Source organism: Pimephales promelas, chromosome 6 (genome assembly GCF_988280905.1).
Source record: "Pimephales promelas chromosome 6, fPimPro1.hap1.1, whole genome shotgun sequence".
Lineage (NCBI taxonomy): Eukaryota > Metazoa > Chordata > Actinopteri > Cypriniformes > Leuciscidae > Pimephales > Pimephales promelas.
The window spans coordinates 35,120,077-35,144,405 of record NC_142774.1 but is presented as its reverse complement, the minus strand read 5'-3'; the positions used below and the strand labels follow the sequence as shown (position 1 = coordinate 35,144,405).

At 36.1% G+C, this 24,329-nt stretch overlaps 4 protein-coding genes across 4 annotated transcripts in view; all 4 read right to left on the bottom strand.

The window, feature by feature from the left end:
• Nucleotides 1-7,413, bottom strand: part of trpc5a (transient receptor potential cation channel, subfamily C, member 5a) — an 84,090-nt gene extending 76,677 nt beyond the window's left edge. Inside the window, exon 1 of the mRNA XM_089132493.1 lies at nt 7,112-7,413. The gene's annotated coding sequence lies outside the window, so the exon portion shown is untranslated. The remainder of the gene's footprint in view (nt 1-7,111) is intronic.
• Nucleotides 7,414-7,647: 234 nt separating this feature from the next.
• On the bottom strand, nt 7,648-11,992 carry LOC120463094 (uncharacterized). Its single transcript, XM_039651890.2, has 3 exons — nt 11,908-11,992; nt 9,295-9,621; nt 7,648-9,214 (listed from the first exon to the last, which is right to left on the bottom strand). Exons 1-3 carry the CDS (start codon nt 11,981-11,983, stop codon nt 9,111-9,113), a joined length of 507 nt encoding a protein of 168 aa, XP_039507824.2. The 5' UTR covers nt 11,984-11,992; the 3' UTR covers nt 7,648-9,110.
• Nucleotides 11,993-12,553: 561 nt separating this feature from the next.
• LOC120463092 (OX-2 membrane glycoprotein) lies at nt 12,554-15,976 on the bottom strand. The gene is made up of 5 exons (XM_039651888.2): nt 15,827-15,976; nt 15,377-15,718; nt 14,074-14,370; nt 13,407-13,514; nt 12,554-13,284 (listed from the first exon to the last, which is right to left on the bottom strand). Exons 1-5 carry the CDS (start codon nt 15,873-15,875, stop codon nt 13,235-13,237), a joined length of 846 nt encoding a protein of 281 aa, XP_039507822.2. The 5' UTR covers nt 15,876-15,976; the 3' UTR covers nt 12,554-13,234.
• Nucleotides 15,977-18,863: 2,887 nt separating this feature from the next.
• Nucleotides 18,864-21,234, bottom strand: LOC120463093 (OX-2 membrane glycoprotein). Its single transcript, XM_039651889.2, has 5 exons — nt 20,993-21,234; nt 20,535-20,876; nt 19,549-19,848; nt 19,242-19,340; nt 18,864-19,141 (listed from the first exon to the last, which is right to left on the bottom strand). The coding sequence occupies exons 1-5, from the start codon at nt 21,030-21,032 to the stop codon at nt 19,110-19,112; spliced, it is 813 nt and encodes a 270-aa protein (XP_039507823.2). The 5' UTR covers nt 21,033-21,234; the 3' UTR covers nt 18,864-19,109.
• Between the last annotated feature and the right edge of the window lie 3,095 nt (nt 21,235-24,329).

Sequence of the window (24,329 nt, the reverse complement as noted above, 5' to 3'; positions counted from 1 at the left end):
AATTAATATTTTATCTCCAAAATGAAACATTTAAAAAAAAATTCTTGAAAAACATTCTTCATGCCTTAAAGGGACACTTCAACCATTTGCATTAAGCTTTGAATCTTTAGAAACCCAGTCATATTTTTGAAAGGTTGTGCATTATCCCCTCATTTTTCCCTGAGATGGTAAAAATAAGGATTTCAGTGTTGCAGTTCCTGCTTATAATGATGTAAAAAACGTCATTTTGCATCATTGTACGCAGGAAGTACCATAGAGCTGAGACTACAACACTTGTTCCTTTTTTTTCCAGGGGGTGGGACCAATTCACTCTACAGACCTATTACAGATCAGTGGATGGGACTTTACTTTCTGAAACTAAAACCAATATCCTCCATCTTGTTATCCTCCATCTTGCCATCCAATATCCAAGCTTGTTTGGAAGCTAGCTAACAGGCACTGTGGAGCCAGATGTAAAGTTACAACAATTGCGAAATGTACTTAAGATGATATGGAAGAAGGCGATTTCGAAAGTCTGATGTTCGAATCAGATGTTTGTGGCCAACGCAGTGAAGAGCCGCCGAGGCTGATGGAGGAAGGCGGACTGATGGTGTCTGTCCTCTCACTGTGAGCCTATAGACACAGAGATAGAGTCCGTCTGCTACAAAGAATTTCAATGATGCCAATTTCTCCTGAACCAAATCTCTGAATCAGACGAGGACACGGACGTTTGTGTTGTGAACCATTTCGCACCGCATATGTTCTGACTGAACATCCTGGTATCATGCAATAATTCACCATTTCGAAAGAAATGATGAGTTCGCCAACTAACTAGAAATTTTGTGTGAAATGAATTTCAAACTCTGGTGTTAGCTAGCCTTGTAGACGGATGAGGGATTTCTCTACTAGGCGGATACCTCATAGGCGCTGTTCTGGATTAGTGGGAGTGGCTTGCGGAGCTGTGCAATGTGGTGCATTGAGGAAGTTGTTGTCTTTCATAGAAAAAGGCACCCTAAAGTTACGTCATGTATTTTCTTGGTCAAGAAGGCACCAAATTCGAAATTAATAGTACATTTCGACTACATGTATGGCCCACTTTTAATAAAGATTAATGTTCCCACGGGTGAAATGCTCTTTTAAAACACACGGCGTAAGAATTCTCTAATGTGTCATTCACTCAAAATTCTGCTGTAGTTAAAGATCGGCAAATTCAAAAGTGCAGATTGTTCGGCGTCAAACACTCAACACTAAAGCCGCGTGACCACCAAAGCGTTTTTCCATGAGCTTGGTGTACGTTTTCAATGGGAGCGCCATGTTTTTTTAAACGCCATTAACGTAACGAGGCGCTGAGCTTTTTTTTTTTACACTGAAGCGCCGAGCACCCAGCGTTTTTTACTGGTCGCCGAGAGTTGAAAAATGTTGAACTTTGGATAAAACGCAGCTTTTTTACCCAGCCGTCCAATCACAGTGGAGAAGGGGTGGGACTACACCACACTGACCAACTGTCACAACATTGTTTCTGAACAACGCCATCAACCAACAGAGCTAACAGAACAAAATGGATGAAAAATACATTTTTAGTATGAAACAAATTATCTGCGAAAACTGTGGTGCGGATATTCTGTATCATAGCAACGAATCGTCTCAACGGAAAAAACGCTGTGCTGCCAAAACGCTCTCAAGCGCCCAAAACATGGCATCTTCAGCAGAGCGTCTGGCGCTTTGGTGGACACATGGCCTAAGCACCAAAATGGCAACTGATAAATGAATGCCAATAAGGCTGCCGTCAACAAATAATGTTTACTGCTACTCTTCACTTCGACTTGCCTGTAATTGGGAGCAGAATCAGAGAAGTAACAGCACCCGTTCTCACTCTCCAATGAGTGAGTCAGTGATGTGTTTGGATAGAGCTTTGGAAATTTATGTCCCTGGGTATTGACTGGTGGTTCTTCTTCCTCGAGGTACATGTGATGCACAATAGTTGTTTTGCCCATATTAGCTGAAGACCTGAACACAAGAGAAACATTACAGAGTCCCGTTGTGATCTTAACTCATCACCATTAAATAATCCATCATCAAAGGAACATTTCCCTAATCTTGTCAGATGAATCTGAGCTCTGTCCCGATCACATAATCTGCATATTTCTCTTGAATTTACATCCAAGTCTTGAAAACACATGAAGTAAGAAAATAAATGCTCCAAATACCATTTCCATGTTGCATGGGATCTCCAAAAAACATATTAGTAGTGAAAGTTCTTTTAAAAAAAACATGTTTTTCTTGTGAACATTTTAATAATCTAAAGAACCCTTTTTACCACCATAAAGAATAAACCCATGGAGGATAGATGCAAAAGCAACACTCTTTTTAGACATTTTTCCCTATGTGTTACAATTAACATTTAGTATCAGAAGGTATAGTATGCCAACATTTAGCTGTTTAGATTTTTAGCTTTGGTGATTTCAGGTAACTGCATTCATTCCAACCAAAACCAGTCATGCTAAGTAATGTCGTAATGAAAATGCATTAAAAGTGTAAGCAAAATCCACAGCAAATGTGTATCTTACTGAAATGCAAGATATAAGCTCTGACTTCTTACTGTGACATCTCGTTTCCAGTATGAAAACTGTGCACTGTACTAAATGCAGGGATTAATTTTCTATATTTAGTTGTATATTTTTTCTAAGATGAACTTAGCCGTTTGATGCAGTTTTACTTAATTTGGTGAAAGGGATATGTTTTACCCAGTGGTTAAGTTGAAAAATTATTTTGCATTAGACCACTTTGAAATCCTGGTGCATGTTTATTACTGAAATGAAAGCATATAGCACACTTATCTATAAATGTCCACATGTAGCAGTTGTTTCTGCCTTTCTATCTCTCTTTTCAAGTAAGAATAAATTATGAATGTCCTTCCTCTTCACAAAGGAAACGGGTTACAGCAAGCCATTCTCCTAAAGAAATTCTACTGAGGTTTCATTAACCATCAATGTTGCTTTGTTGGAAACATGACATCATAGACTACATCAGATCTAATAGACCTCAGCACAAATTCACTGTGTTCTTTGTTCACCGTGTCATTTTAAGTTCAATACTTAAATAAGTTATAGGATAAGTTCAATACTCTTACTAAAAAAAAACTCTTACTTTAGATAAAAGATGTTTTGCTTATTCGTATGGTAGGGTCAGCTAGCCAAGACACTGGTTAATAAAGTGAGATTAAAAACAACATTTACCATGTTTGTGTTATATTCTGAGTTGCATTGAATAGTTTTGTGTTGCTTTTAAGGAATATTGAATCAGAGATGAGTGAATTGCTCACATTTAGTCTAGACAGAACAACAAAACCGTCATGTTTACACATCGCACACAACGCCTCTCCACTTACTTCTGATTTCTCTCAACATGGAGAACGGTCAGTCAATAAATGGAAAAACAAACTTGCATAACTCATTTGAAAATGTAACTCAAGTATTTTGTTGTAAATTTAAAAGTACACTAGTCACTAGTAATCTAATTTCGAAACGTCTCGGTTGCGTATGCAACCCTCGAGACATCGACACCGATCCTCTCGAAGCAAAAGACAACTGGTGCGTGCATCCACTTCTCTATAGCCCATAGACAGTAAAAGAAATGGACACAGTGACCCCATAGACTTCAAAAGAGAAAGTTGAAGCCAATTAGCACTCACTTCCTGATAGCCAAGCGTACTGCGCAGACTCAAACTAAGCTTGATGACGTAGATGTGACGTGAGCAACCGCTCTGGCCTTCTAGTAGCTGTGCCGAGACAAATCTGTTGCTGAAATATTTTGTCCTGTTGTGTTGCTTTTATGAACTCTCCATCTATGGGCTTCTCCCTTGACTTTATGCCTCCACAACATGACATCATGACTTTTGCGTAAACATATACGGCACTTTCGAGTCAGGTGGCGTGTTATCTCTACGCATTTTGAGCTATCCGCGTGTATGCGCATATGTCTACGCCATTAACGTCCGCGTCATTCTGCGTGTCTGTACAATCTCCAGTCATAAATGCCATTAACCCCAGTGACGGTTAAGTTTAGGGATGGGGTTGAGGTAAGTCTTATCTTTTTTTTACCTAGGATGGTAAGGGAACAGTCATAAACGCCATTAACCCCAGTGATGGTTAGGTTTAGGGACGGGGTTGAGGTAAGTCATATATTTATATAACGTTAAGTCAACGGCGTTCATAAACACGCTGAAAGGCGTTTATGCGTCTTGATAGCACGCCAAAAATGGAAATACGAATTGGCGTGTCATACACGCGCTACTTCATGAGATCAGTCTGGCCTCCACGGTCACCCGATTGCCTCATAGACAGAAAAATATTGCCTACGAGCTTCTCCTCCTGTCTATACGGTAATTTCTCTACTGTGCGACAGTGTCCTGTGGTTATGACGTAATCGTTAGCCTATTTTTACAAAAATGGCTTCTATGGGGCCAATAATGTTTCTTAAGAAATAAATAAGGGATAAATGGAGTCTTTGGACGCCTCAACTGATAAGTTATTCGCTGTCAAAATGATGCCGAAAAAAATGGGAATCAATGGAGTGCTAACTTAAGAGCAGGTGATAGTCTGCTCTGCTACAATGGCGGCTCCCAAGTGAAGCTTCAGTTTCCGGCTGGTGGATTACCCCCTTGGTATATCCGCGCCACGGGACGGAGAGTGAGATGCAAATCTCACACGCCAATGTGCTTTGGCTCGTTTCAACAGTACACGAAGCTGACAGGCTCCCTAAGCTGACTGAAAGGGTACTCACGTTTCTTGCATTACCCCCAAATGCTCATTGCATTAAAATTAAATAAATATGACTATTACATTTTGCTAAATAAAGATAGGTTATCAAACAGACATTTCAATAAAGCTCTAGGATCTTTTGAATGCTCATGCAACTTTGTTTGTTATTTTATGTGATGAAACTGACTTATGTGTGATTTAAAGGTAAATGACACAAATAATATTCAAACGTAACTGGTAATAACATTTAAAGTATGGTTTACACTCCCAGGAAACGTTGGATTTATTATGTTAAACATCCTGATAATACATTATGGCCATCTATCCACAGTTGCTTGCTTCAATCATTCATGAATAATTGACAGAGCTTAAAATGATTCCACTATAAGAACAGCACCCTATCACCTCTGAATATGAGCCGCATTAACAATGGACAAGCCCTCCATGTTCATTTGACAAAGTGATGCATTTGAACTGCCTCTGATGGCTCTATTAAATAATACATTAAACCTGGGTGCAATTTGGATGCTTGCAAAGAGAAGTGCTGGAATTGGTGGAATGAGATTGTTTTTCACATTGACATCTAATTACAAATGAATGAGAGGGTGAGCAAGTGTTTAAGATTAGTCAGAATGACAGCCTTGGCAGTGAATTTACACTACCTCTAATATGCCGTCAACAGTTTACTGAAAAACTTTACTGACTCACATTGTTAGGATAGTTTTAGTCAAACTTCTGCTCAACCATGTGATTTAAAAAAAAATGTTTGAATCAATACCTTTAAACTTCCCTTTGATAGGTTTATGCCCCATCGGTTACTGTAATAATTTGAATACCAATACTATTTTTGCACTGTACTTTTTGGTGACACAAGCAGAGCATTATGAAACTCTAACTCTGCATGTTCTACCAGTAATTTCAAAACAAAAGAAAACAAAAAGGTTTTTTTTTTTCAAGACACAAATTGTGTTTAACTTGTTGTGGAAGTAAAAACCTCTCCTTTAAAGCCTTAGTAGTTGTAATTAGATCCAGTAATTTTGGTAGCTATAGAGTGATCAGCAGTTTCAGTGTGATCAGTCAAATTGAAAATGAAATTTAAGAATTACCTGGCATGATTTCTAGATAAAGTCCCCATGAAGGGAAAACTCATTAGAAATAGGGAGAGAGAAACTGACAGGAAAAGAAAGAGAAACTCAACAGACCATACAAGCTCACTGAAAGTTAAATTTGCAGATAAAGGCACATCAATCCCCACTCTCTCAAATGTCTCCAATGATAGAAAGTAAAACCTGGTCACTTTAACCATTCGTAATGAGCATTAATTCATTTATATTAAGCCAATTTAAAAGGTTATCGGACTGATTGTACCTAGCCTCTATAAAACATAATGTTAAATCTTCCCCAACCTCCTTTCTCGGGCAGAAGTACAGTGCTCACACAGCCTTAGAGGATTTATTTTTGGCCGCAAAAGGAACACCTTTTTATTACTGTGTCCATGAGTTTAATAAATCACAGACAGGAGAGAAATATTATATTCCTTATTTTTTAACAGTGTGATTTTAACAAGACATCTGATGTCCAGTAGATGGCAGTATTTATCCTCTGAGATCAATTTAAATCCCTAAATCTGCACACAGTAGATTTTCTGGATGGCAGAAGAGTTTTATTTTAATGTTTTAACAAATTTATCCAGGTCTAAAAAAAAAAAAAATGTGTGAAATGTTGATTTATAAAACGGTTTAGTTTAAAGAAATTCAATGTATACATTAAAATGATTATTATTATCATCGCATTTGTGAAATATATATGTAAAATATAAGTAAAAATTAATTTCAGGGTAACGCAGAATGTAGATGTCAATTTTGTAGCCTACTATATTCCTAATACTTGTGTAGCTATACCCAAATGTGTTTTACCATCACCAGTGCACACAGATTTATGATGTTGTATTGGCATGCAAATTAATATTCAGCCTCTTTTGATAATGACTGTGACAGAACGATTTTGTGGTAACACATTTCAAGTAACATGAGCTAGGCTAGGCTACATAATCAGATTACCTTTTTCAAGTAACTAAAGTAAGGGATACTTTTACATTTAAAGCTAAATATTTTAGATACTTGCCGGGCTGACAACTCCGGCGCAAAATGAACCTTTGGTCTAATTACAACCTAGTCAACCGTTCTCTGAGATTTGTTTCGAATGTAAAGAGTTTTTAGCTTAGTAGCCTATATGTTGCATAGAGTAATGAAAACTAAAATCGCTAGTTAATACCACTAACAAGGTTCAAAACAGCCCAATACTAACATGGTAGCATAATTAGGGTCCCTATATGCAAACCGAGGCATTGAGAACGTTGTAAGTGTACAGACCGTTTAATAAGAAGATCTTTTTGAAAGACAGTCCACTTCGCGAAAACAGGCAGGAGCCATCTTTTGAAAACAGTCTAGAGCAGTCGAACCACGAACGCCGAGCCAAGTTCTGGCTCTTCACATCTCACCAGCGCACTTGGCTTTATGGCTGTAGCTCACTCGAAAAAAAGGGGGAAACAATGGAAGCGGGTAAGTTTCCTACGCCCCATGAGGCCTTGCGTCAAAAGTGGGCGCAACTTCCGGTTGGAAGTAAACAAAGCGCGATGCTTGACACTCGTTCATTCAACTGTTGAAAGTCATTCAAGTTATAGCGATCCAAACTAGCTAACGATGTGGGAACACAAACTCAACGAAATTAAAAAGGGTGAAATAACAGTACCTTTACCCTCCGCAGTAGTTGATTGGGAGTATTATAATAACATTATTAATAATCAATACTCATCAAGTCATGGTGACAGACAGTTGTGCGAGCTGACAAACAATTAAAATAAAAAATACACACTTAGTCATTGTGCTTTGGAGTTTATTCAAAATTATAAATGAATGTGCTGCTTGAATACATTAACTGGCACATTTGGTATTCTGTCAACACAGGCTTTGATCCTGAGTTTAGGTGTAACATCAGTAGCGAACAGCCAATCACATGCTGATAGAGTTTATAGCATTAAGAATTTAAACAAATGTACACAGGAAGATTCGTCGTCTTTTGGGAGGTGATGGAAACTACAGTCTTTGGCAGGATCACTCTGATTTCGTTTTCAGCTTATGTTCAAAACAATCCCGTTTAAGCCACTAAATTAGTTTAGTCCGGCTATACATACAACCGCGAACAGCACATGTTGTCCCTGAGCTCCGTAACGACATCTCTCATAAAGATTTGCGTCTTTAAATAGTAAAATAATTCTCAGAAAAACAGCTAGCCTCTTCGCTAACTAACACACAAAATACCATTGGAATGCTACTTCCGCCGCGTCACCGGAAGTTTCACCCACTTTATTTTTTACAGGAGCGCCCCTCGGAAACTTGTGGATAGGGGATTATCACGCTGATACGTACTTCCGGATTCAGTGATCTTTGTGCACTGCCACTTCCGTTGAATCACCGATCTCGCTGGCGAACTGATGACTGACTACACTAAGTTTATTTATAAGGCATCCCTGGTAAATTAGTCTGATTCACTAAAGTGCCGGCTACAAACAAACGTGCTATCTTGTTTTATTTTACAGTTTTAATCCAGTTCTTCCTTATACTCAATTCAGTCGGGAATCCATGAAAACTTACAAACAAAACAAAACTAAACTAAAGGGTTGGCGTTGTTGGTTAGATTTACAAAGTGGAACAGAGCAGTGACATAACTTAATATAGCCTTAGTCTCAGCCATTGTTGAACTGCGTCGGAAGTGCATAGGATGATCTGGACGGGTGTATGATCTGGATTTGTTATTAAAAAAAAATAGACATGCAAGACCAGCCCAAGTAAAAAAGTAACACAAAAGTAACATAACGCATACTTTCCTTTGTATCGCAAGTCCACTCTTAAACGCACTATCAATAAAATAAAATAAAAATAAAAAACATTTCATTGCACTGCCAGTCACATCACTGATCACAACTGTGGAGGTTCATGTTCTTTTTGGCAAGACGAGCTTGGTTTCAGTTTCCACCACAAGCCTGGACCGCTGCATTAAAATGTTCCATTGCAGTTAAAATGAGTGTAGCACAAAAATATTATTTATACACAGACAGTGCAAGTCATCATCTCTTTGACAACTTCAATTTCTCAGTGTATATTATCTTAGGCAATCGAACTAAAATTTGAATTATTCAGTTTATGGTGCATGCTTTAGGCTTAAATTGGAACCAATAAAGAACCATTTTATTATTTTTTTAATGAACTACAAAAAATCAGGTAACTAGCTCTACATTTAAATAGAGCTGGTAAAGTATACAGTAGGTGTTGATACCTTGTGTTGCTTCATATACTGAAAACACAATGTAATTTAACAACGGCTTAAAAATAACATGGCGCTGAGTGCCAGCAATGCTTCGTCTGCCTTTAACTGGCCACTCCATGTTGAGACCTTCAGACCTTTGTTTGGATCAGCTGTGGAAACAGGTTTTTCATATTAATAAATGTTACACACAAGAACATTGTAACAATCAAAGTAATGTTTCAGTTCAAACCTTTGACGTCGAGGTACAGAAGATGGCCTTTCCCTTCAGTCCCACTGTTGAGACATTTGGCATCACACTGGTATTGTCCACTGTCTTTAAGGCTCAAGGAATAGAATGAAAGGAAAAGATTCCTGGACCTGAGTTGATTTTTTCCCGTTTCATTTACTGTGATTAAATAATGGTTCGGATCTGTAATGGGCTTGAGTTCATTGCCATTTATGTACCACCAATTGCTCACAATGTCACAGTTCTGGATATCATACTGCACCTCACACTTGAGAGACACAAACTGGCCTTCAGTCTTCGTCACCGTTTCACGTGAGTATTTCACACGCACTGTACATGGGGAATATTTTGTATTTCATTAAGCCCATCAAAAATGTTGAATGCATTAAAAATACCTTAAAGGGATAGTTCACCCAAAAATGAAAATTCTGTCAGTATTTACTCATCTTCATGTTGTTCCAACCCCGTAAGACCTTCGCTCATCTTCGGAACATGAATTAAGATATTTTTGATGAAATCTGAGAGCTGGATCACTCCTCCATACTAGTCCATAGGCTTCTTGAGGGATTGAAACTTGCCGGCCTCGAAAAGTTATTAAAGACATCGTTAAAATAGTCCAAGTGATTACAGTGGCTCAATCTTAACTTTATCAAACGACAAGAACATTTTTTTTGCTCAAAAACAAACATAAATAACGACTTTATTTCAAATATTCACTTCCTTCTCGTTGTGCCTCGTCAGTTAACGTAGTGTAATTGCATTCGCCTTATTCACTTGGCGGCCATTTTGAAAATGGAACGCCGCTGAGGGGTACACTCACCCGGAAGGATGCATGCGACGCAGCAGCACCAGCAATGAAAACTCGCAGTGCGGACCACCAATCATTCCTGTCTGCCCGAATTAACGATGCAAAATGTGAAGCAAAGTGCCAGTGACTGAAACATCCCCCGGGCTGTGTTAATTAAGGGATACAGTACCTGTATCGGAGGTTTTATCCACGACATTGAACGTAAGAATGGACGCCAATTTACCTCAGTTTCTGCAAGCTTGTAGGAAGTTGACTGTGTACTATTAGAATCTATACAAATCCATTACCATCATTATTTTTATTCTTTATGAATCTATACATATATGTAAACTTGTATTGTCACAATAGCAGCTTATCATTGTCAGTGTGTAACAGGATCAGTCCCTGTCAGACCTTAAAATCACTTCTCCTCTTTCCTTTTACATACATGTGAGTGATTTGATTGTTTTACATGCATGTGTGTGTATGTAAGCTACTGGATGTGTATCTATCTAAACAATAAAGTACAATTGTATCTAACATAGTAACTTACACAGTCAACAACTCCATATTACAGCTTAGCTTACTAACGTTAATTACCTCTGGCTGCTGCAAGCTCGCAGAAACTGGCAAGGCGTCCATTCCTACGTTCAATGTCGTGGATAAAACCTCCGATACAGGTACTGTATCCATTAATTAACACAGCCCGGGGGATGTTTCAGTCACTGGCACTTTGCTTCACATTTTGCATCGTTAATTCGGGCAGACAGGAATGATTGGTGGTCCGCATTGCGAGTTTTCATTGCTGGTGCTGCTGCGTCGCATGCATCCTTCCGGGTGAGTGTACCCCTCAGCGGCGTTCCATTTTCAAAATGGCCGCCAAGTGAATAAGGCGAATAGAGCTACGTCACACGTAGGCTCACTAATGGCCGACGCTGGTCATGTGTGTGATGCGTGTGACGTACAGCAACAGATCATACGCAATTACAGTTTAACTGACTAGAGGCGCAAAGAGAAGGAAGTGTATAGTTGAAATAAAGTTAGTTATGTTTGTTTTTGTGCACAAAAAGTGTTCTCGTCATTTGATAAAGTTAAGATTGAGCCACTGTAGTCACTTGGACTATTTTAACGGTTGTATTTAATAACTTTTCGAGGATGGCAAGTTTCAATTCCTCAAGAAGCCTATGGACTAGTATGGAAGAGTTATCCAGCTCTCAGATTTAATCAAAAATTATCTTAATTTGTGATCTGAAGATGAACGAAGGCCTTGCAACTTGAGGGTGAGTAAATACTGACAGAATTTTCATTTTGGGGTGAACTATCCCTTTAACACCAAAATTTGACAACAACCCAGCTATAGAAAAAGTATGTTGTAAGAACGTTTTGCCAACGTTCCGACTAAGTCATGCAAATGTTATTTCAGAATATTGTCAGAATGTTAAAAAAAAAAACCTAAAAATAACAATCTCTGTTCTTGATGAATGCCATTTACTTGCAAAATGATCAAATCGAGAAGTTTTTTTTTATTAATTTTTCAACGTTCTTTGGACCATCTGAAAAAAGTAGTGACGTTTAATAAACATTTGACAAATGTCTAAACTAAAATGTTTCAGAAAAACGTTTCATGCATTGATGTAAACAACACTTTTGTGCTCATTTTTGATGACGTTATTAAAGATAACTTTGAACTAACATTCTATTACTATGGAAGAACATTTGTTTGTAACTTTGAACCTAGGCAGAAAGTTTGCTGTTTGCTGGGAAAGCTTCATTAAAAACAAATGTGTTTGATTTATATACATAATACTTAGTCGAGAAGTGAGACTTACCCCCTGCTAGAGACGATAGCAGACTGCAGAGAACAACCATTGTAAGAAACACTGAAGTCGGGTGAAAGATCTGCATGTTTCAGTTAGTCAGAAGAAAATGGCTAAGTTGAATATGGCTACCTGAAGTTTGTCTGAAGCTCGAACCACTTCGAGAGGACTTCCTTTGAACTTTGCAGATGCAGCACTGCTGCATCATTTGAGACAATCACAGACCACGTGGCTGCTGAAAAAAGAGGCAGCAAAGAACTGTCTGAAAGTTACATGTTCGTCATTTGAGGGAACAAAAACTTTAAATTAACTTATTTGATACTGAAAGTTGTCTAGGTTTCGACCTTGTACAGGAATCATGCCTACATTTACTGCTAGCAAGTGGTTACATTTTCAGTTCAACCAGACCAGTTGACCTTTCTTTTCACTTCACTTCTTTGTTTTCCAAATCTCCAATGTTATGAATACTCAGAACTTTATAGACTTTTTTAAACTAGAATTACTCATATAACACTGATATAAGGTGATTTCAGAAAGATGATTAATCTTACATATGCTATTTTTAGTTTTGTTATCTAACAATAATTTGTTGACATCATTTATGTGCCCTGCATAAATGTCCATGTTTGCCACACTTTTTCCATTTTACGCATAGAAATTTTTATGCTGCAGTTTTTAATTCAATGCAGTTGCTGGTTAGACATATAATGTAACATACATACAATACTGTAACAAAATAATAGTAATCTTTCTGCAATGAGAAAATAGCAATAGTACAAATTCTAACAATAGTAACAAAGTCATCTCTCTGCAGGCTTCAGAGTTTCCTGCAGCAGGAAACCACAAAACAGTTTCTGTGTCCAATAATGACAAAACTTTCTCTTTGTTTCACAATGTTGAAAACCTTGTTTTTCACCAGATTCTCGGTTTGACATAATTTATACAATGACATCAACTTTCATTTATGAATTTATAAATAACTTACATTCTCAACTCCAGAGGAATTGCAAATTAGGTCTTAAAGTGCAAATGCATAGGTCACATGACTTATAGAATGAGAATTATCTGTCTTACAGGCATTCTCTGTGGTCAAAATATGCTGACATAGCGGAAAATATGTATTATTACACTTATTAAACTATATTAATGCAATACAACACATTTAAACATACAGTACATAATTATGAAAAATAATACATTAACAAAAATAAATTATATAAATACGTGACAAGATAGTGCATAATTCCTTTAAGGAACATAAAAATTCACATGCATAAAGATGATGAGCAAATAAAATAAATAAATAAAAGAAAAAGCATTCTATGAGGTAGCTGCAGAGTTAACATCGCTCGTTAGGGTCATGAAGGGATTTCATCCCAGAACTGGCTCCTTGGTGGGGAGAAATGAAATGATTAAATTAGTTTGTTATTGAGATGCTGTTCTTAATAAATGACAGTATGTGGGGTTGCATTAACCATTTGAAACTAGAGGGATAGAATTTTGCAGCTTACTCTTTAGCTTGGGGTGAAGATAGATGACACAAATGACAATAATCACAATAGCCATGACGATGATGACTGAAAATGTAATGATGTAACTTCTTGGTGTAGTGTTGTTCGCTGTAAGACAAGAAAATGTTTTTTTTTTATTAGATACTGAGAAAAAGTATTGCAGTTAAAAACTGTCAAAATGGCAACAATGAATGCGTAGCTTAATTGGCTTAACTAAAAATGTTGTAACATCTAAATTTATTGTTGTTGTTGTTTTTACCTATATCAACTATATTTAGTATGAATCGAGTGACTGTAAAGGTAGAAAGTAACAACTGCACATGTTTTTCTTAAAGGGATACTCCACCCAAAAACAAAAATTCTGTCATCATTTACTCACAAGTTGCAAACCTGTATGAGTTTCTTTCTTCTGCTGAACACAAAGGAATATTTTTTGAAGAACGATTGGAACCTAACAGTTGTTTGGCTCCATTGACTTCCATAGTAGATGGTGCAAATCTAGTCAATGGTGCGAAAAGTTCCAATTGTTCCAAGAACGATTCCAAGAAAGAGACTCATTCAGGTTTGCAACAACTTATGATGACAGTAAATGATGACAGAATTTTCATTTTTGGGTGGAGTATCCCGTTAATGCGATTCTAGCCGATATCCATGTTGAAGCTGTTACCTTCATCATCTTGAGGCATGTAGATTTGGAACATCTTCTCCACGCTGCCACTCTGAGCCAAACATTCCACAAACTTCCCATGAAACTGTGACAGTGGAATTGTGATGTTACTTGTAATGGTGGTTGAACTGTCTTTGTTGAGCGTTGTGAAATTCTTTGAAGTAAAGTGCTTCAGGTCTTTCTCTGAGGATTTCCATTGGATTGTTGGAGTTGGTTTACCAGTGGCTGAACATGAAACTACAACATCTGACTCAGAAGTGGGTGAAGGATTCACTTCTGCTGTTATTTCTGAGATACCTGGAAAATACCAGAAAGATAATGATGTTTTTGTGTGCGTGTTCAGGTGGCAAGGAAAAGTCACCAAGTCTTGTAGGCTACTGCTCAGATCAAGGGAAGTATTTTTTTTTTAAAAATAAATCAAATTAATTTTGCCCACTTTTGTCCCCAATGGGATTTTAGGGTTAAAAGTACCACATATTACTACTGTGTACATCACTAGAAAAACTTCTAAATACAAGTTTGCTTAATGTTTTTGCAGGTTCCATTGAGACATACAGGTACAAGATACAGATACAAGATAGTACACTCTTAGAAAAAAGGGCTCATTGGGGTTCTAAATATGAAGCATAGGGTTCTTTACTCAACTCCAAAGAACCTTTTATGCTAAAAAGGTTCTATAATGACAAGAAAGAACCCTTTTGACACAAAGGTTCTTTCTAGGCTATTATTCATTCATATTATATTATTCTGCAACATTTTGTTGTTGTAATTAAATTATTGTTTATTAAACTTGTTGTAGTAACTTAATATCACATTTTAATCATGCTGATTTTGAGGCAAAAAACTGAAATAGCACTCTTCATGTGATATTGATTAATAAAATGATATAAATATATACATTTTCTAACCCCATATCTTGAATTTAGTGATCTTTTTTTTTTTTGATGTTTGTCGATAATAAGAAATATTTAATCCAAAAAGGACAAAACAAATGTTAATGAATGAACCCAAAAGGTTTCATATAGAGCCTTTTTTCCTGGTTTTTCTGGTCCCTAAAGGGTTCTTATTGTTGAAGCCTTAAAAAGGGTTCTGTATAGAACCTTTTATGGGTTCTAAATACGTAGCGCTGATAGAACATTTTAAGGTTCTAGAACCTTTTCTTCTAAGAGTGCTACTACAATGCTGTTAAAATTACATTTTAATTCAAATACAAACTGCTGCATTTATTCAGCCCATATACCAAACAATATTACTAAAAGCATGACTATACCTTGGTATCACCATTAGGCTAATGTTTACCTACCTTTAACAGTGAGGCACGTGGTTTTTCGTTTGGGTCCAGATGGATACACTTTGAAGGAACAAATGTAGCAAGCCTCGTCTTCAAATGTTGTGTTTTTGATCGTAATAGTTGTTGAATTAAATGTCGCCAGAGTTAAAGTGACTTTTCCCACATACTCCTCAAGCACGTTATCCTGGAATTGTTCGCTGAATGTTGCCAGAGTTTGTACATCTTTGTGCGTGCGCAACCGCTGCCAGGTGACTTGTTTGACTCCAGACACGAACGGCAGCGTACAAGAGAGTGAAGCATCCTGACCCAACACAACATCGGTGTCTCCTTGTGCTACAATATCTGAAAGATAAGCTGTGGAATGAAATAGTAATAATACAAGTTTAGTTTAGAAGCTTAACACAGTTTTGTCCTAAAAGAAATGCAAAGTATTTAATACGAAGTAGAATTCTCATTACTAACCTCTGTTTATGAAGCTTAAAATTAGGATCAAGTTCAACAGAGAAAACATGTCGAATGTTTGGCATGGTCCGTTTGTAATGAGACACACATATATAGTCCAAATTTTGATAGTGAAAGGAAAAATTCCAATGACGTAGCTATTACTGGTTGTGAGTGAGCCAAAAATTTACGTACGGGGAGGGGCAGATTTAAGATCTATTTTATGACGGAGTTTCCTATTTAAATGGCCGAATATTTTGAATTTCATTGTTACTGTAAAATGAGCCATCACTATTGGGAAGGAAAAGTCCATGTTAAACAGGACTCACATTTCCCAGAAACAAATTAGCAATTGCAGAAATGGTTTGCATATTCTCACATTGGCTAAATGCAGCATATCTATACAGTAGGGGTGTATTATGTAGCTAGGCTAGCGGTGGGTGCGTCAAACATAGTTACAGCACGCACGGAGGAAAAGGGTGGGGGTACGGTGACTAGCTAAAGTCCCAAAAAAAAGTTCTTATGCGTTATTAAAGGCACAGTTCACCCAAAAATGAAAATTTTCTCAATATTTAACCCACCCTCGATCGCGCCATCCCCAACTTTCTTTTTTCATATAAACACAAAGAAAAGATTTCTAGGAAAAATTACGCTTGAAAAAAACGCACACAGCAATGGTGCGAAATGATTGCCATGTAAGAAAAACACTAATATATTTTAACTCTTGTCCCTCTCGTGAACACTTATATTGACCGGCAGCAAATGATTTATAGTTAAAAATACATAGAATTTCACTTGGCGTGTTTCTCAAAGTGCACCCCACTGGTGGGGAATAGAAACATGACAAGTGGGACGAGACAAACAAGAGAAAATGTTGTAATTTTTTCCCATCTCTATTAGTTTCTTTATTTATTGAGCATCAACTCAGAACAAAACAACGACCATATCCTTTATGGTTTCCATGGTGACGCATCATTGCTTGTCACACCTGATTTTCTGCTTTTATTTCACAAATTTTTTGGCTATAGTGGGAAATATCTGATATTCCGCTCATGTCAAATATGAGCATGTGGGTGTGTTTTGTTGTTTAAACATCTTAGTTGAGCTATACGCGATGGGCGTTAGTTTATGCCCCATTTTAAAGAATCGAATCTGTTGATTTAACAAACGTCAATGTATCCACTTCTCCCGAAATACATGAAAGTAAGTGGCCGGTGAACTGGGAGAAGCATAGAGTAAACTTGAAAGTTACTTACACAATGTGTATTGATATGAATAATACGTGTTGTCTCTAATTAATGGAAATAATTATTATTTCCGCTTCCATAGACCATAAACAAGTGTGTATTTGACAAACTCTAAATGTATTGCTTTTTAGTAGTAACTTATGTGAATTTAAATTTCTGAAACCTAAAATAAACATTATATGGTTGAAAACACTAAATAGTTGTGATGTCAAGCAGTGAGCGCTCTCCCTCTCTGGCTCAGAAAATATGTGTAGCCTACTACAAAACAGGCTCATTGCAGACACTAAATTACTTAATCGCTTAATTTTGAACTTTCTAAGTGCACCAGATTTATGAATTTATCTTTAAAATGTACAAACTTTTCTTCCTGGGGAGCATGCCCCCCTGACCATCTAACTGACGCTTTTAATTTGACCATGCATCATCTAACTGACGCTTTAGGCACCCTTTAGCGTCAGTTAGATGACGCGCGAGACCTAAACCTACCCGCGTCATCTAACTGACGCTAAAGGGTGCCTAAAGCGTCGGATGTTGAAGCATGGTCAAAAGCGTCAGTTAGATGGTCGGGGGGCAAAATACTGTGAGAAACACAATGGCTTAAATGATAGTCTTCGGAAAATACAAAATACAACTATTATTATAAAAATACCTAAAATATTTACATTATTAGGATTTTACCTCCTCCGCCTCGTCTGGAAAAATTCTGAGATTATTGTTATTATTTTTCAATTTTGTTTGTTCTTTTTGCATGCAGTTTGCAAAGTGACAAAATAGTAAAGCAAAGCACAACTAGTCCACACTTTTACTTTCTTCGTTTCTGAATTTGATGTTATCATGAGCTGTGTTGTTTTTTTTAAATGTCAACTGAGCACACAGAGATGGATTATTCTCCTAGAAAGTCAGTCATAAACATTGGGGATGGCATGAGTAAATTAGAAAATTTTTCATTTTTGGGCGAACTATGCTTTGATGATGCAGGTTTGAATGTGAATGAGAGAGAATGCTAGACTTTCAGTGAATAAAAACTTCAATTTCATTCTGTGTTCATACCTTCTTAAAAAAATTATTAAGAAGGAATATACTCTTTTTTTTACTTTTTTTGTATTTTCTTACAGGAGTTTACTGATTCATTGCCAATGGAGGAAACTGAAACTTTCTTCTGTGATGAAAGAAAATGAAAGCATTCATTCTACACTCAGGGTTACTTTTGGGACTTTTCTTTCAGGATAAACTGATTGTGACACACAGGAATGGATGTCACTAGCTTGAATGCCAGCCCAAATGCATGTGTCATTGGAGGATGAGGCCATGTATTATTTATAAGACCTATCCTTTTTCTTAGAATGAATACTGAGCATGCATGGGTACCAAATAGGCAAATGATGCACAAAGGAAATTCATAAGAATTATGGTCTTTGTTACACTCTAAAAAATGCTGGGTTGTTTTAACCCAATTTTGGGTCAAATATGGACAAACCCGAAATGTTGGGTTAAAAATGTAATGTAAAAATTTAACCCAACAGCTGTGATACATCTAAGTACTGCATGGGGAATATTAAGTAACATATCACTGTAGGGTTAGGATTAGGGTGTGGTTTGGTTTAGGGTCAGTTGCATATAATTATGCATAATTTCAAGTTATTACTATCTGCATGTAATATACAATACACTGTAGCCATAAATAACTGAATGTTTGGGTCCAACAACCAATTTTTATTGGAAAACTTTTGGAATAGCATTACTGACAGGTGACCTAAAATATAGTCTATTGTCAAAGACAGCTTGCTGTAACATAATTTTTCAAAATGCAATTTACAATACTCACAACAATAAATAAAATGTTAGGTAGAAAGAACAAATAGTTAAATCCTTAAAGTGCAGGTGCAGAACGTAACTGTTTGTGGAAAAATACAGACTTTCAGGTGAACAGATATTTATACAATTATATTATTATTAGCTTATTCACAAAAGTAAACTATTCACTTTTATTATTATTGTAGCAGAGTACAAAAGCAGCCTATCAAATATTCTGCAGAAAGTGGCAGATGACCAGAAGTTCATGCTGTACAAGCAGATTTCTGATTTTTATCTGAAAAAAAAGAAGAAATGATTAACATACACAATTAGCAACACTGTTCTTTATTGCAATAAATGTGAAGTAATATAGAAAGTAATATATTTCTGCTTACCATTTAACTTTGTGTGAAGGTAGAAGGCAATAATGACAATACTGAAGATAACCACGACAAACATCGGAATTATATACTTTCTTAATGTGACATTATTTTCTGCGAAAAAAAAAAAATGTATATTTTTCATGTAAGTATTGATAAAGATCATTTCATTTTAAATATGAAAATGCATCTTGTTTAGTTTAATTATGAAATTATAATATTAATTTGTTATTAGCTCATGCAGTTTTTAATCCCATAAACAATCCCAAACCCATTTAATCCCCATCCAAACACTAACGTCTAATAAGTCAAATCATGTTACCTTTATTATTATCTTTAGGCACATAAATTTGAAACCTCTTCTCCACGCTGTCACTCTGAGCCAAACATTCCACGTACTTCCCATGAAACTGTGACAGTGGAATTGTGATGTTACTTGTAAAGGTGGTTGAACCGTCTTCGTTGAGGTTAGTGAAATTATTTGACCTGAAGAAGTTCATTTCTGTCTCTGATGATTTCCACTGGATTGTTGGAGTTGGTTTACCAGTGGCTGAACATGAAACTATGACATCTGAATCAGAAGTGGGTGAAGGATTCACTTTTGTGGTTATTTCTGTGATACCTGGAAAATACCAGAAACACAATTACTTAAGTACAATCTTTTAACACTAAACAATAAATTATGTAACATCCAAAGCTCAAAATGTCTATTAAAATTCTTAACCCAATGATCCTGACATTTGCTTTCATTTTTCTGGAACAGATCCCTGTGTACCTTATGATTCAAACGATCCCTTATGAGTTTGGGCATATCTGCATTATCTTGGATGAAAGTGCTTGTTTGACACTTACACAACACATACTGTTGCCATACTTTCCGGATCTTATTGACCAATTAATGGAGCTAGCGTTCACTTTTTTTTTTACTCCAGGGAATATTTCTCAGGGTTTACTTTTGTAAATTACCCTTCAAGTATCGACTACAAAAAAGCAAATAAAGAGTGCCTATTATGGGCATAATAAAAGGTCTGTAAAGTTTCAAAGATCAAAAGTTAATAATAACAGGAGTTTTTGTCTCCCAAAAGACAGAACAATGAGTCATCAGTAAATTCAGTTTTATATTACATCCTGCATGAAGGTTTGCGACACATTTGCATGCCAGCCTATGGTCTTCATTAGCTGCCTGCATGTGTACAATGTCTACTTTCACCCTAAAACATTGTAGTTGTAGTTGAGGCCAGGAATCCTTGTGTTTCTGATAGATAACCTTAGTGATTTCCCTTAGTTTGGTTGTAGGTATTTACCTACCTTTAACAGTGAGGCACAAGGTTTTTCGTTTGGGTCCTGACGGATACACTTTGAAGGAACAAATGTAGCAAGCCTCGTCATCAAATGTTGTGTTTTTGATCGTAATAGTTGTTGAATTAAATGTCGCCAGAGTTAAAGTGACTTTTCCCACATACTCCTCAAGCACGTTATCCTGGAATTGTTCGCTGAATGTTGCCAGAGTTTGTACATCTTTGTGCGTGCGCAACCGCTGCCAGGTGACTTGTTTGACTCCAGACACGAACGGCAGCGTACAAGAGAGTGAAGCATCCTGACCCAACACGACATCTGTGTCTCCTTGTGCTACAATATCTGAAAGATAAGCTGTGGAATGAAAAAAAAATGATGTTGTTATAAGCGTCCACCCATCTCCATCCAGTTTAGCAACATCCACCCAGAGCAGTTTCAGATTTAGCCATAAAAATAAGTCAATTACCGACCTCTTCTGAGCAAACTTAATATGATCAGAAGGCGCAGCATGTTTTAAAAGTCAGGTTTCAATCTATGAACAGATACATATAGCCACAGCTTATCTGGGCCATCCCCCCAACTTCCAGTTAAAATAAAAAGGGGAATTTTATGTTTGACATCTGGAGCATAATCTGATTTAAATCCTTTCGTTTTTCCTTGAAACTATTACGGTGTAGGCCTACGGTGAAATGAACAGTCAGACATGTATTCAGGATAAGACATGCATTTAGGTTTTATTAAATATATATATATATATAATTGTTGCATAATATTCACAATAACGTTCATATTGTTATGTACACTCTTTGTAATGTTTTTATAAGATTACATCTGCTAATAATGCAACAAACATAAATGTCCAAATACTTTTTTTGCGTCCAGTGGATGTGTTAAAAGTTTTTCAATGTTTTGTCATATTTTAGGTTTGTGTTGAACTCTTCTGATCTTTTGCATTTTAGAAAAACCATCTATCTATCTATCTATCTATCCATCCATCCATCCATCCATCTAGTAACTATTTTAATAATTTCCGGGATTTTCTGGCAGGGTTATCCCGGACTTTCCACAGAAATAAACACCTACAGTAGGCTGCGTGACTCGTGATAAAAACACTTCCGCTTTTACATATAGGCCTTGTAGCCTATATTTTAATATTATATTATTATTTTATATTATAAAATAGTATATTTTTTATGCAATGTCAAGATCATCTCAATAAATAGACAGTCTACATTTTCACCATTGTGTGATTAGTAATTGAATAATTAAGGATGTAACCGACACTGGAATGTCTTGCCTCTTATAAGTTTCACAATTAATCCACATCCGTAACGTAGCGTTGTCTTGAGCGAATATAAGTAATCCAGAACCCACGAGCATTAATCAAGCTCTTACAGTAACACAACACGAGATACTACTCCGTGTGTGACTCATCAGTTTCGGCAAACACATGACATGATTAGGGATATTTTTCGTGACTGCAGTGTGAATCAGACCTCAAGTCGATGTCAAAATTAAAGCCTTCCTGTTTAAAAATAAACCGGAACAGGCTCTGAATTACTGTAGTAGGGTGACCATATTTTGATTACCAAAAACCAGGACACTCGATCGGCCCGAAATAGATACTCAACGATACTCGACGTTTACTCAGAGATGCCTTATTAATTTCAATACATTTAAAGTAGGCTATATGCCTCCTCTGTATGGATAGAACATTGTTATATTACAAGACACAAAATGTCTCATAATGTCACATAATGTTTCTTCATATTGGAAAAATAAATATATAAATAACTTAAAGAAATACCTTCAAATTGAACAAAAATAGCTCTCACAAACTTACAAAAACGAACTAACAAAATATTTGTATCGTTTTCTTCCTCTTTATCCTGTTTTTCTCCCATCTTTGCTGTAGAGCTGATTTTTCCCAGCAGTTTTTTTTTTTTTTTTTTTTTTGAAAACCAGGCTATTTTCATCATTTTATAAAAATCAGCCAGGATGGCCAGGACAGGACGTCAAAACAGGACATGTCCTGGGAAAACATGTCACCCTGTCACTTTGCCTCCACGTGACTTTATTTTTCACATCAGACTTTTGCTAATGCTAATTAATTTAATAGAAATGAAACTTATATTGAATACTTGTGCTATTGCTTATTCATTGAGACTTTCCCATTTTAAAATGTATAAACATTTCTAGGGAAAACCTGGGAATGTTTAAACGTTTTGTTTACTGTAAAAGCCTGGGGGCCAGCATTTGGGTGTGTCATGTTGTGCGTCTCAACTTCAAAATAATATTCCAATATTAGTGAGCTACAAATTAAAGTAGTTTAAAAATCTTCTACTTATTCCTAAAGTGTGTGAATAAATGTCCAGCACAGTATAGAGACAGTATAGCCTACATATATTGGAATGTGTTAGTTTTTTTTCCTTTGAAAAGTTTTTTTTTTTTTTTTACACTTAGGTTTTGAGTAGATGTTTTGTCAAATTAAACAACATCCATTAACAGACCATAAATCATTTTCAAGCCAAATGTGAAATTACATCTGTCACCACAGGTAAATTTAACCCTTTTAGTTGGTGTTAGAGTAGCTACTGTATACCAGATTAAATTCTCTTTGCCTTTTTTTTCATTGCAAGTTGCAACTAATCACTGAACAATATTTTTGTTATAAATTTGTGCAAATTGTTTATGCTATAAAATCTCTCATGAAATAAGTCCATTTTGCATGTAGGCCTATTGTAATTTAAAGTATTGTAATTGAATTGTGATCAATCTTTCAAAATTTTCTGATCTGCTATTTTTTAACAGTAGATAATTAATTATTGATACCTCTGTTAGAACTTCTCCTTTATAAAAACATATCACTTCAAATGATTAAAGTTAAGATTTATGGTTACGATCAATCTTTCAACTGTGGCTTTGTTTTCCCCACAGTTACATGAATTACATAAGTGCCAGATATTGCATAACAACTTACTGTTAAGTGTTTATTTACTGTTATTAAAGGGGAACTTAAGGAATAAAACACAAAAAAAATTCCTGAGTGTTACATGCAAACAAAACCAACAAACCACATGCATGCATAAAGCATTTCTTTGTCTTTTGCACTTAATGTGATTATTATTTTTTATGAATACAGATACAGAAGGATGTTGATCTAGTTGTTTTTTGATACCATACATTAGAGCATAATTAGTTTTTCATACTAAGTAATATGCAAAATAGCATTTAATCATTATTTTCACATTTAGGCCTACCACATTCAGAGCTGCCAAGTGAATTCAGTGAGCCCAGGTATAGGCAGTGTACCCATTCACTAAAAGATGTTAAGTAAAGTAAAAAAAAAAAAAAAAAAAAAAAGTAAAGATGTGACCCACCATCCCATGCTATATTTGGGGAAGTGTAAAATGTACATGGTTTATAATAACACTTTAAAATGTACAGTTTCACTATTGTGCTATGTAGCAGTCATGCAAAGACAGTAATTCTAATTTAAACCATTTGACTGTGTCAAGGTTGCATAATAGGTAATTTCTGAGTATGCATAAATTGATTTTTAAACCAAAATTAGCATTATATACAATATAATCTAATTAAAAATGTATAAATAGCTTATATATTATCTTTAAATAAGCACTATTCATGCAATTTTTATTAAAATCTGACCATCAAAAATAATATTAGCAATCAAGTAATATGGTGAAAAATGAGATTTAATACCATGGATTATTTAAAGATATGAACCGTTTTCTGCTCCAAATTCACTCTCTGAGCGACAGTGACATCTGCTGGACAGAAGCTGTT